At 33.9% G+C, this 14,890-nt stretch overlaps 1 protein-coding gene and 1 long non-coding RNA gene across 2 annotated transcripts; one reads left to right on the top strand and one right to left on the bottom strand.

Annotated features, from left to right (window-relative positions):
- The first annotated feature begins 4,097 nt into the window (after window positions 1-4,097).
- Window positions 4,098-7,862, top strand: LOC100740006. Its single transcript, XM_003486598.4, has 4 exons — window positions 4,098-4,284; window positions 4,863-5,091; window positions 6,016-6,264; window positions 6,968-7,862. Exons 1-4 carry the CDS (start codon window positions 4,185-4,187, stop codon window positions 7,533-7,535), a joined length of 1,146 nt encoding a protein of 381 aa, XP_003486646.1. The 5' UTR covers window positions 4,098-4,184; the 3' UTR covers window positions 7,536-7,862.
- A 5,804-nt stretch (window positions 7,863-13,666) lies between these two features.
- Window positions 13,667-14,890, bottom strand: LOC117151246. Its single transcript, XR_004461015.1, has 2 exons — window positions 14,528-14,890; window positions 13,667-14,453 (listed from the first exon to the last, which is right to left on the bottom strand). It is a non-coding gene; the product is annotated as an uncharacterized LOC117151246 (long non-coding RNA).

Raw genomic sequence — 14,890 nt, 5'->3', positions numbered from 1 at the left:
GGAGCGTACAGGGATAGTTTTAATATACGTTGAAAACGCCGAGGCCGATAATTATGTAAAATAGGAACGATCGTGCAGCATAGAGAAACGTGTATTTAGAAGTGGATTAATCGGCGAGACACATGATAATAAATTGTCAATAAAATCGTATAATTTATTACTTAACAAGATTTACCAACTCATTCCGATCACGTTACTTACGAAGATTGGATTAATTACGACGTACAGATCAACGTTTGATTCCTTTCCTTACGAAAGTTATTCTGTAAAATATACGTAACAGAACTATTTGTTGTTTTAAATATTTCAATCGTATTATGTATAACCCTTTGCTAACGTTTGAGAGAGAGAGAGAGAGAAATTGTCTCGTTTTGTTTATGACAATAATATTATTATTAATAATAATATCGTGCGCAAGAAAAGAAAAATAGAGTTTACACCGGTTTAATACTATTGCGTGGAGATTGTAATTAACTGGAAGATCGAATGATTTAATTCGTTCGACGAGTACGACGGAAAGTGCTCCTGTGCCTTGAAACGCGTGACAAGAGGTACGCAAATTAACTGCTGAGATACGATCTTAATTCGCCTGTCTATACACCATTCCTTCGTGGTATATGAATAGCTAAACAACTGTTCAAAGTTGGAATAATTAATCGTATCGTTTCCACATTCTTATAATAACCTTCATTCTTATAAACAAATTTCGTAATTTTTCTAATACCGTTTATGATGTCATTTTGTTCCATTCATCGAAGTCACCGCATACAAGATAAATCTACAAATTGTTAAACGAGTCTATTATCGGATAAAATCAAAGATGAATCGTTCACCAACGATATCCCACACTAATCATTGTCATTTCTCTTATTGTTTTACCTTTCCCATTTACGCGCGCATGTCGAACGATTATGCAAGGATCCGAGCGTGGCTTTGTTCCATGCAACTCGAAAGCCCGAGGAATAATTAAGACGTTCAATGATTCATCCACGTTGATGGATCAACTCGAACATTTTGCTTTCTCTTCATAACGAGTTGTATCAGTGCGTTTCAGAGAGAAACCCGGCCGATCACCGCGATAATAATTAGAGGAAGGAAGCCGATTTACCCCGAACGAGATCGGAAATAGAACGCAGTAATACTCGCGCAAGGAACAAAAAATAGGAATGTAAGTTGAAACGCTACGATATGGATAAAAAAATGTTGGAAATTTGAGATATCGAGCATTTTGAAAATGAAATTTTTTATTGAAAAGTAAAGAATTTGCACGTTCGAAAATTCGGATATTCGAGAAGGCGAGAAGTTTGAAAACGCGAAAAGTAAAAAGTCTGGTAATCGAGGATCTGAATGTTGTAAAATTCAAAAATATTAATTAAAATAAATATATATATATCGAGGATACGTTTACGTTATTCAGAGATAGTCCTGACGTGAACGTAGATATACGGAGCGCAAGTCAAGGACTCTTTGTTCCTAGAAAGCCTGCATTTTTGTTCTTTGTAATGCACAATAACGGCCATCTTAACATTTTTTTGTTATGTATAATAACTCTTTAAACAACTTTATCGAGACAAGGACAGGCTGAAAAAAGTTATTACATATTAGTATCTCGTTATTACATTTCTCATACTTCATCAGTTAACGCAGGTCTCCTATATCCACTTTTTTTATTTTTGTAATATATGAACAACGAATTTGCATACTAACTTCTATTTTAACAATTTTCGTATTCCTGTCGTGTTATATTAATTTTCATTATATACTATGCATATAAAATGCATATACTATGTACATATGTATATGAATTGTGACGGTAACGATGGAAAAATAGTTGAAGGAATTAATTAAACGTAACTTGTAGCAGGCTGTTCAGATTCTTGTAGCAATTATGCGAATTAAATGAACCAAGATTTCATACTTCGCTTAATGCATATACGCAGCTGTTTAATGGCTACAAAATGCCAATATTATACATAATACGCACGTGGATATACGTATAGTCCTTTCGATTTCAATATAGCAAGATACACCTTTAAAATATTTCGCGCAACGAAAATTTCATCACGACACTTTTGAAAGATATTTTCTGGAAATTATTTCAGATTTAGGACATCTTTCTATCAAGGACTAGGACAATCACGAAAATCCTGAACACGATTACGATCACTGATCGTCACACCGTGATGAACACCCTGTATAATAAATTCATACAATTGCGTAACATGAATAAACGGGGAAAATCGGGTAGATTTAAAGGTAATAAAAATGTCTCATTCATTGTGCGCTAAACGAAACCGATCGAATGTGAAATCATTTCGCGACATTCACTGCTTGCTTTTGAATAACGCGGTGATACCAGTCGTACCATTCTTCTCTCTAATTTCCTTCATCGCGTATATGTGTTATCGTATTAATTCTGTTTCGATGAAAGTTTGTTCATTTTTCAACGTATAAAAGGGAAATCCGGCATTTTTCGATACGCACCATGATGAAAATTTATGGCGCGTTATCCGATACTGAATCGTAAGCACGATCCAAGCGAAATTGGCCAACAACAATAATTTTTAGACGGAGAAACTCGTTGTTTGACTTCAACCTCGACCTCAGGTTCAACTAGAAGAACAATGGGTATTTTCACGTAATTTGCCTCGACCAGGCAAAGGCGAATTTCACGATTTCCTTTATCGTTTCACTTTTTTTTTTCTTTTTAGAAGCAAATACTGTGGTCTTGTACAATAAACTGGATTTATCGATATATTAGCGAAACGTACGCGAGAAAAAGATAGGATTTAATGCTCTACTAAATCGTCCATTATTTTGTTTGAGATTTTGTTTGTTCGTTACTCGATACGAACAAATTCTTTAAAAATATGACTTACGTGTTCTCGCTGTTAAATAAAATTACTTTTCGTCAAAATCAAAATTATGAAATAAGGGTAATTATAATAGTTAAATTGGCTCGTTATTTCAAGTTCTTCGTTCTTATTCTACCGCAAAGAAAATTTTCCTGAGCCAAATTCTAACGACACAGTTCTCCCCAGTTTCTTAGCATCCCTCTTTTTCTAAATTTAGCTTTCCTCGTTTCTTATCATTTGATGTCATAATCCTGTTTCTTTCCTCCTTGAACATAAGTTGTAAATTCAACTCTATATATCAGTATGCTATATATGGCAATCTTTTGTGACGAAGTCCATGGTACAAGTAGCGTTTAAGTTATTTCGATCTTAAGACACGTATATAAATAAACATAAAACAAACGAGCTATGCGGTTCATCTATCATTTTTATCACACCGGTTATGGGAAACTTTAACGAATCGAAGAAACCGGCAATTACGTTCCGTTTTATGTTAGTTGGAATCGTGTATCAGACACCATTTGCACGATTCAGCATCCTTGTGTAACGTTGATCGGGACGAAGTTGTGAGAAAAAATCGCGTGACTTCTTGCAACTTTAAATTCCAGAAATGTTTCCCAGTTGAAGTATCAGTGATTGTCGATTGCGTAATAACGTCGATTATCGTAATTAGTAACTGATTTCTTGTCGTTAACGATCGTTCGAACGTTCATTACGATACACCGAGAATTTCTCATACTGTTACATTGCACGAGATTAAGAATAACGCATACCGATTTTTACGCAATCAGAATGTCTGTACTTCGTTAAACAGTATGCAAACTTGTCTGTATTTATGTTCTCTTCGATTAATGAATCTACATTATGGAATCATTTATGACTGACAATATAGTTGCAAGCGTACGTAATTAAGTACGCGTAGTTGAGCATCAATCGATTAATTCTCGAAAGTTTTCCAATTAAAAGATTTTCCATTACAAATACCGATTATTGATCGTTAGTTCTTAATAATAAAAAAATATTGAGAAATAATAATAAATGATAAATAGTTGATATTATCATTAGATAAAAATATCAATCATCGATCGTGATTTTCCAGTTTTTAATTGAAATTGAACGAAGTTTTAGTCGATGTATAACGAACGCTGTTAACGATGAAGGTAATCATACGATCAATCGACGAATACAGGTATTCCATAATATTTATCGATTTGACATTGACTTTTCTTATTTCTTCGTTATATCGTTATTTGTTGGACGGTATCGAATAATCTATAACTTAACGTACGCTAGTTTGTCGGTGATAGACACGTTAAACGTAAGAATAAAATGTTGCTGTATCTGGGTGTGTTGCTATCTTCTATAGTTGAGATTATAAATTATTATATCGGAGAGTATTGTTACGTTAAAAAGTTGTGTCAACATGACGGTGAGTGCGTGTGTTACTAATTCCTTCAATGTTCATTATCGATAATTGAATTCGAATTTTTCATACGCGTCGTATCAATTACTGGCAAACGACATCGTTAATTAATCGTAAGTTTTAATCGCAACACAAAAAGTTACATCTATGAACATTTAATTACGAGATTAACAGCAGCAAGAAGACAAGTAGATTAAGTGGAACACGATATCCAGCTTCGTTAAAGTTACCGATACGATCTATTTGCATGATCTATTTATTTTCCGAAAAATGAAATTGATCGACTGATCGAAAAAGATATTTTTGGCAGTGAACTTGGTCGTGATCTTTTGTTTATGTTATCGAAAAATAAATAAAACGTAGGAAAATCTTTGAAACGATTAATCACGCATAATTGATCGTCAGACCGTGGATATTTATGCAAATTGAAGAGATGTGACGAAGGTGACGAATGAAAAAGAAGAAATGATTGAAAGAAATGAGAGTTTGAATATTTCACGCATATTACGTGTATTCTGTGTATTTTTACAATTAAAAATTTCATTAATTCGAAGGATATAAAACCGTGGCCGAATTTTGTTTAGATGGGAGAGAACTTACCGAAGACTATGAATCAACTATAGTTCGCATTAAGGTGCCATATTCAGAACGAAACTGTTGCCCGGATAAAATCTCTTCCAATGTGTCAGATAGAAAAGAGAGTTCTACAAATTTGGACAAAACTAAGGAAATAAAACTCGCGCAAGAGGCAAGACCGGTTTTCTCGAAAGAAACGCAGACTGTTTCTGCAAAGTTACCTCACAATGGACACAGGTAATAACCGTGTTTATTTATTAATATAGAAACACTTACATCCGGATAATGATAGTATCGGTGATTTTTAATTGACGAGCTAAACATCTTTAGCAGCGAATTAACCTGTTAACCGAGAAAGACGAATTAACTTGTCAGATGAATTGGCAATCTGTTAGACGTAATAATCGCTTTATTAAAAAAAAAACTATTTATCTTTTTACACGTCGTTTTCTCTCCGTTCAAAATTACGTCGTATTCATATTTCCAAGGAATAACTGAAATTGATCTTTATTCGTTTCAAATTTTACGATTAACTGTATATTGAAAATGACAACGTAGTTCAAGCTCGCCATCAATATGCAGATGCGCTAGTTACAATAAATAGTAACTAGAAAATAGTTCTAGATATAATCGATAGGTTTAAGATGTTCTTTTCTTTTTTATCCCTAGTCCATGTAAGAAAGTGCAATGAAGGTTCGGCTCAGAACGGTTTGATAGATTTATCCAAAGAATAAAATAATAGCTATTGTGATCCTACCTCTAAATACAGAAATAACAACACTGTGTCGTAATTAAGTTCCTTCCTTAATTCTCTATAATACTATTACCAACTATGAACTATCGAATATATATATATCTAAATACATTATACTATAGGGAAATTCTTGTAATTGAAATGGTACAGTGAATATACTTTAGTGAAATACTTTATACGTAATTATTTTTTTTATCTGACTAAAGGACGATATTAGTTTTATAAAAAATAAAAAAAAGACATTTGTTTATTTTCTGCGCTAATTGCAGAACGGAAGAATCTAGAACTGTTTGTTCTTTGCAGAAAAAGATCACAAAGATAAGAAATGTCACTAGTTCCGATACTAAATGAAGTTCCATTAAGTGGAACGCAAATTGAGAATTATCGAGTGTGACAAAATGTTCCAGAACAGCGATTTGGGCACCTGCGCTGAAAAATCAACTAGATAATATTACAAATTCTTCCTCGGAGGCCTGTAAAAATACGACAATAGTGCAAGCTCAGATAGAAGCACGTCCTATGAATATTACGACGGACGACACTGCCGAATCTCTCCGAGACGATAGCGCTAATTCTTCGCAACATTCATCCAGACGCAGTTATTTAACCGATAAAAGAATCAAGAGGTTAAAATGGAAGGCGGAAATTTGCTCGAGGTTGGCACGCAAACATTTCAGTATTTGTCATAGTTCTTATTTTCTTTCCAACCGAATGTCATCAGATATTCTACTTATAAATCAAAGGCTCTATCTGGTTGTCGGAAAGTTCGCAGTGTTTCGAATAGTTTTATAAATAATCCTGATAGACTTATTCTATTATATTTATATCATGTATTTAATTATCGTGTACATGTTACATGTTATAGAACATTGTGTACATGTACATAGCTTTCAGCGTTACGAATTTAATAAGATTTGAAGAGAATTATTTATTATATTCTTTTGTAAAATACAGCTCGATAATACTGCTTTCAGACCAAACGCGTTGATTAAAGAGAACGATATAGCATTTGTCGATAAAAGCAGTATTATTTTCAAAGATTTTGCATTTATATGAAAAATAAATAATCTTTACAAAATATCTTTACGAATTGAATATTCCAGAAACCTGCGAAATTACTTCAAGAAATCCATTGCTAAAAGATGCGTTTTTTTTTTTTTTTTTTTGAAGCAGCGATTATAAAGTTATACGATAAATAGTAAACAGTATTATAAAAAAAGCATTGTAAAAAGTATTGATTACTATGATAGAATATTTTCAGATTTTTCAGAAATTTCGCTACGAATTTTTCGACGAATCCAATACGTCGGTATTTTTATCGTTCAATTATCGTAGAAATTTTGTGCAAACAATTTCCAGATTGGGAAAATTAAGAGGCAAAGACATAAAAAGCAATGAGAGTGACCAGAAGTTTAGAAACCAAAAGCTAGATATCCCTGCTCGAACTTTCAATAATTTATCGCCAATCGAACATCCGATGACACTGCACAAGAATCGACCTGCCAGCGTATTCACCTCAACGAGGATCAGTGTCAGCGGTTCGAACTTGAGACCGACGAATGACGAAGCCATGGCGAAAAATGGTAATATAATGGAAGGGTACGATGGGATTTCGAAGAAATTCCAAAACGACCATCCATCGATCGTCGATCTGGACGAAAAATCAATTTGCAATCTGGCCATCAATGATATAACGATGAATCAAACTCAATTGTCAAATATATTCGAAAGTAGAAGTATGTCAACGTCTGTTCGAACAACCACAGAGGCTTTGATTATTACTCTTAAATTCTATCGGGAAGAAAGGAATAACGGAATGCCTCGTAAAAAGGATACTTCGTTTTGCGAATGCCCACTCCTGAGAGTATTTGCTAATTTGCCAGGAATGTTTGGAAATTTTTCTGCTAAGTTATTCTCATCGCAGTAAGCATAGAAAAATTCTATACCTTCTATTCGGGTCTCTGATTACTCGAAAACAGGTACTGATTCTAGGAACGAAACCACGTACATGGAGCTTCCTAATGTTGGAAAGAAACTTAAGGTAACGAATCGGTATACGATAGAAGACAACGCGTATCGAGAAGAACGCCGAGTATAATATTCTGTCATAACGGAATAATATAAATAATATAAATTATTTAACAAAATAATTTCTTTTCTCGTTTTGGGAACAAGAATCTCAGCTAAGGTTCTTGATACAAATAATAATTCGTTATATAAATAATAATGGTAATGCATCTTTATCTTCTATCTTTTATATTGATATTTATGTTATTTATATATATTATATTATATTTATGTTATTTAATTCTTGACGATTGTTTGTCGTCGTTAATTATTGATATAAATTAATTATATACATATGTCTAAGTCGTATGCGTTATATATATTGTACATATCGATGCGATCGTTATTACAATTGTTTTTCATGGTAAATTAGCGATTGTAAATTAATTAAGTTTCTTGGTAAAAAAAAACCTTTTATAGCCCTTCGAAATATAACGTTCTAATTATACATGATCTTGTAACATTTACAACTGGATAATAATAAAATGCATTACTTGAAATTACCAACGTACTTCGTAGTAGTAAGAATCGATTAGCATATCATTCATTTCGATCAATTCTATAATAAACGTTCTTCATTCTTCTCTCTTATGTGCCGACACCGATTACCAGCTACATGTTGCTTCTTCGCAATTCAAACGAGAATCGCCCTTTATGCTTCGATTTGTTTTATCGTGGACCCAAGCGAAGCGTTATGTAAAGCAATTTGCGATAATCTTCGATTAATTAAAATAAAGTCACGATTCCTGCACAGTGCACTGCACATCCTTGCACAGTGATCTGCAAACTGAATAATTGGACGAATCTATTCTTCCTACGTAAATCACTTAATCGGGAGAAAATTATTATTTGAAAATTTGCCGATCGAAAAATATTTATTAGAAACGGATGATAGTAGCATAACAAGTAAATTGTTTAATTTAATCTTGCAGAATAGACGGAGCAATTTTATTATACCAAAATATGTCTATTTTAAGAATAGTCTTCAACGAATACCGTTAATTTTCATGGGAAGATTATTTTCGCAATTCTTCAAAGGCAATTTTTGGCATTTATTTTGGAAATCATCTCCGTCAAGGCTGAATTCTTAAGATCGACTTTTGACCAAAATTTCGATATAAGTATTTGTCCATGACAGTGGTCAGTTTACGTCAAAAGTATATGATCAGAACAGTCGGCGATTACGCAATGAAACACACCGCGTATCCTTTGTCGTCGTTTCCTCATTGAATCATCCAGAGACACGCGGCTTAATTAATCGAGACGAGAACATATTGCAGGTATTCCCATCGTTGGGTAACTGCAGGCGTTTTTCTTCGCGATAATAGCATTCTCCTTTTCGATCTGTGGCATCCTCGTTTTCTTACATTGCCACTGGCATAGGGACTAGAAATTTAATGCTTTTATAAATCCATTCGCTATCTTGATCAACCGGCAGCCAACTCGTATTTCTATTCACGGCGTGCATTGACACGATCAGATAATGAGAGACAACGGACGATCGAAAAACGAATTCCATTTCGCACGGTAAAATTATTCACCCGCCAAACGTTAACAATGCTCGACTCAACTAATTAAATCTGACCGATAGGGATCGAGGAAAAATGAAACAAATCGTGTTTTGATATTTCTGATGCGCGACTTCTTCTTCCTCTTTTCTTCTCTTGTTTGTTTCGTTCTTAATCGCCCGATCGGATATTTCCAGTGGTTTTCCTCTGTTTCTGTTCTCTAGCGGTTGCTACCAGCCTTCGTTATAATCGTTTACTCGAATCAATCTTATCAGTATTCAAGAATAAATCGTCTGACACACCTCCTGGTTATACAACCAATAACTCCCCCTGCAATAAAGTTGCAAATAAAACAACTATTGTAATATCGCATGCAAATAAACCAGAGCCAATGAAACTTCCACGTTAAACGTATCTTCGTATTAAATCGCTTTGCATAATTGAACATCTAACTGATAATTCATTTAAATTACTCGATCATGCGGAAGCTATTGTGTCTGCTTCTTACACGGCGTGACTTTTGTATCGCGTTCACGCGTGTACCTGATGATGGATGATCTATATCTCAAATAATAAATCGTCCTTAACAAACTCTGTATCCTTTGTTAATTAATCGCCATTGACGAGTGAACGCGTGTGTCACAGGACGTCGGGAAGGGACGTTGGATATCGGTTTGTTATAAGGAGACGCGTCGTTAAGAGATCGATACGACCTTGACCGATTAATGCGGAATTTAGTTTTGGAAATCTGTCATGGAATTAGGCGATGGAGTGCGTAAATAAATACAAGCGACCACGAGTATACGCGTCAGAAGCACCGAAATGAAGTTTTTGTTTGACGCGTATACTCGTCAAAGGCAGGTAACTGGTCAGATCGACGAACAATTGCGCGTTTCGATCTTCATTGGTTGTATCAAACCTCGGCCGATCAACCAAGTACTATAGTACTATAGTGTTATAACTAACTTGCAATCAACTCGTTTAACTCGTTATTTCCAGAAATAGAATCGCGAATTCGGTAGATCGTCGATGTCTATTGTTCGTTCGATATAAATCTTCGATGCTTTTCGAATACCACGCGGTAATTATCACGATGGAATGTGCTAGAACAAAGAAATGCTGTGAATAGATTGCGAATGTTTACGCAAATCGAAGGAATGGAATCTAAGTAAATACGTGCTTGTTAAATATTCGAAGTATCTTAACAACCAATAGCGTATATTTCGGATATGTTACATATTTTTGCATATAGTGTACATTTTAATATCTCTAAGGCGTAATTGAGTAAGTGTAATTGTAACAAAGTTCGAATACGCGTGACACTGGTTTACACAAGTTATTGGATTAAACTGAAGTAATCGTAATAAAAATAGCTCTTGTTTGTGCTTGTCTTTCTACAAGAAAACCAAGCGACCATACAACTGAGATTTCTTCAACGAAATATTTTGTGAATATATCTGTAATTAGGTATATCGTAAAACTGTATTTAATCAAATCACCAAGTTGTGGAATTATTCTTATTCCTTTTTATTTATCATAGATATATGCGTGTATATCGTTTTTAGTAATTAGATTTATTCCACCATGAATTCTAATTGCTAAAACACGTTATTATCTAACAAGGTGGAAAATTTGACAAAGGTCGTTCTTGTTAGGAGCCTGTCGATCGTTTCCTCCAACAAATTTCGACTATTTTATCGACAGATTTATCGATAGGTTTCCATTCGCTACTGCAAAAGAGCAATATATTACGATGAGTAACACAACCATTATATTTCTGCTACTTCCGAAGAGTGTTCCCAAGGACACATTTAATGAACCTCGTTATTTGAAGTTTTTTTTTTCTTCCTGATTTTGTAACTGTACGCTTCGATAGTGTTTCCTGTTGCCGTTCACGATAGAATAGCATATCTATCTATCTGCTATGCTAGATCATATTATAACTATACGAAAAATCCTATAGCAAACTCACTGTGACATAAATAACCATGGTAGACGATTGGGATATTTTTACGAATCGATTAAGGCCAGTTTCGTGGGAACCAGTTACAGGTAGTCCGCCAAAAACCGCGTCCACTTCCGAAACTGGCTTGTAGAACGTTTCCTTATGCGCGAGTTTGATTCATCATTGTCGATTAATTGAAAACGAATCGTTTCGCAAACCTGATTTAACGCTTTTGCCTTCTTTCGATCATTCTCGACCCAACCGTATTTTTCTAACGCAAAAAAGAAATACTTCGAGCTTGAAGAAAATATAAATAAATTTTTATTCCAACGAATGCTTTCACCTTGCAATCTTGCGTTGTACATCTTAAAACGTTACAAATCCTTTTTGTTCGCTAAAATTGTTTCTAACGCAAAATACTTCGAGCTTGAAGAAAATATAAATAAATTTTTATTCCAACGAATGCTTTCATCTTGCAGTCTTGCGTTGTACATCTTAAAACGTTACAAATCCTTTTTTTTTCGGTAAAATAAAGTATCATGAATTTTTCATTCTTTCGCAGGAAACATGTATATATGTATTTGGATCATAAAAGTATAAAAAGATAGATCAGTTTGAAATAGAACCCTAATGATAATTCGTCTGATAATTCTCATTGAACCTGCCGATTAGTATGAAGTGAAGCGTTGCGTAACTGATTTATTTTCCTTTAACGATCGATAAGACACAATGACTGCTCATTATCGCGATATTTTCTCTTTCTTTCCTTTCCTCGGTTGACGCACGTGATCTCAAGACAATCTGGTCATGAATCTAAAGAGACTTGTCCTGCAGCTGCGCGATCCCCTTGCAGACCTTGGATTTCCTTATCCTGATTACACGTTTGATCTTCCATATACGCAGGATTATACGTACTTTGTCTATGTATCAGGAAGAATCGTTCTTTGATCATTTAATTGATCCACGTGTAAATTACTGTCACGAATCATCCATTTGATGAAAAATCTTTCTGTTCGAGGAAAGTTTCAATCGTGTACCGAGTTACAATCGTGAAGATAAGAAGGTATAATTATCGATATAATATTCGATGATTAATATAATTTATATTAAAAATTCTTTTTCTATAATATATTTTTATAGTATATTTAACGCTAAATTTCGTGCTCGCATGCAGATTATTTACGTATCGCGAGAATCTTTATTTCACAAGTGACATTTAGAAACCATAGATTATCGATGAGTTATCGAAGACACGATTATTCATCGTTTGAATAAATCGAAGGTTTCTTTGACAATTTAGTTAGCTTCTTCGAAGGATAATCATCTTCGATCCTTCAGTTGTATCTATGCAATACATATTTTTCATCTGTAAATAATACCAATAATACCAATAATACCAATGTGTATAATATGATACCAATATACTACCAAAATGTGTGATACCCAGCCTTGCTTCAAAACTGACATAAATATATTTAGTTTTCCAAAAGGATACGAGAAAGCATCTTTCAACGTAATGACAAATTATTTTTCTAATTGAATTTATTAACGAGATTATCTTTTATAAAACAGGATCGGTCGTCCTGCTATATTTATGATCTTACTGAAACCTATGAGATTTCTTATAGCGGCAGCTTGAAAAACGTGTTCCTCGAGTTATGAAATTATGACACCAACGGTGAAATATGCACATATATCACTTAACGTGTAATAAAATATATATTTACGTTATTAAAGCAAATCGAGTCTCAGGGGACAGGTAAATAGGGATATCAATGTAAAATTATAATATACAATTGACAATTTAATTATTTGAAAACGTATGGTCTAACAAATGGGCATAAATACTTTTTATCCCTGTTATTTTATAATGTTATTTTCTTACAAATACCTTTTATGTAATTCCATTAGCGATAAATAAAACTGGTATGATATGGGTCTATGGATTTATAAGAGATCATTATGCTAGCTACTCGTTATCAAATATCGGATATATTTATACATTTTTTCTGTGTTTCAAATTCGGATTTTGCAATATCAATTATCAGCATGAATTCAATTTAATACAAATACAGCGAGAATCAGTAATGTAGGCTCGATTAATTATTATTAATACATAGCATGTAATCTATTGGTTCCACTTTTGTCAGCGTGTCGTTGGTAGATTCTCAGTAATCGTAAGCAATAAAATATTGTAATTATAATTGTAACAAAATACCTCGATCCAACAATGACAACAGAGTTTATACGATCAGCTGCATATATAATTTCGTAACAATTTATAGGGATCGATTGTTATTCAGGTTTACGCTTAAAGAAACTAAACCATTCGTCTCGTTGTTATCAGCTTGTCATGTTACCTAGAAGGATTTCATACGTAAGAAAAATGTTCTTATACTTTACGACTTAACCACTTCCTCTACGTATTAATCGTCGACTAATTTAAACGTTCCTTCGAGGCATTTCTTCGTATTAAAAAATATTGCACCTGGTTCTGCAATATTGCGTTACGGTGCCACGGATTTTTATCTCGGGCTGTCTATTCGTTAGGTCACTCGTAAGTTTATTTCGTAAGTAACCTTTAGTCGAAAATTATAAATAATTCATTTTCAGATAATTACGCTATTTCTACATACGATATCTTACGCTTCAATGGAATTTTCATTTATTTTTTTCATTGTCACAGACTTCTAGTCTCTCGAATTAGTCTCGATATTTTATTATATTTATTAAATCATTATGCCACAAACATTAATCTATTCTAACTATTTTATTTAATCACACTGAATACATTTCGTCTACTTAGGTGCTTCGCGATCGAAGCATTTACTCTCAAATCTTCGAGATTATAAAATTCTCCGCTGCTTTGAGGTAATCGAATAAAAGTTCAATAAATCGCGCGTAACAAGTAACAAGTCGATACTCTTTAATCGTATCGTCTAATGCTACCGAAGATATTCAAGATTTTTGGAGTTTCTAAAATTCCTTGCTATATAGATTATGATAATAAAATAAAAATTCAGAGCCTGCTCAAAGGCCAGCAATCGGTAATCAAGGATTAACGTGTTCTCATTTTATCAGAAAATCTCCCAAGCTCGTCACGTCGTAGATCGTTTTTAATTTTTCATCCTTGAAGAGTCCATTGTCTCAACGAGACACGTACGTAGAATAAGCGACGAAGATCTTCGGGGGTTGCTACGTTGGAACGGTTAACCTTGACAGGTTCGTAAAGGCAGTTCTTTCTGTTGCACCACTTCTCGGTAGAAAAGCGAGTATCATTCCCTTCGTTAAACATTCCATACGTAGGATTCGTCGAATACATGTTCTGTATGAGTGCGCGACAATTACATCAAAATCCGAGGGATACGCGGAAACAGCAATTACAGAAATTGGACTCACCTGTTTCGTGTGGTGAATCTTGTAAACTGTCTGCGGTACGTACAACGACTAATCGAGCTTCTTGGAATGGGTTACAATTTCTTGCGATTCAGCTGTTTTACTCGTTTCATAATCATCTATTTGCGTTGAGCGTGTTATATGAATATTTTATTTGCGACAACATCTTTAATAGGGCGTTACACAATATCGATAATAACATGATTGCTTTTCATGATAATCGACGCTATAATTATAAAAATACTGGTCGAACCAAACAGCATATCGAAATAATTAATCTGGAACTTTTTTATCAAAATTTCATAGATTCACAGATGTGCAATCTTACGGGGTTTACATGAATTTTTAACAAATATTAGTCTTTTC

This window comes from Bombus impatiens, unplaced genomic scaffold, assembly GCF_000188095.3.
Source record: "Bombus impatiens unplaced genomic scaffold, BIMP_2.2 scf_0128, whole genome shotgun sequence".
Taxonomy (NCBI): Eukaryota; Metazoa; Arthropoda; class Insecta; order Hymenoptera; family Apidae; genus Bombus; species Bombus impatiens.
This window is presented reverse-complemented; position numbering and strand designations above follow the sequence as displayed.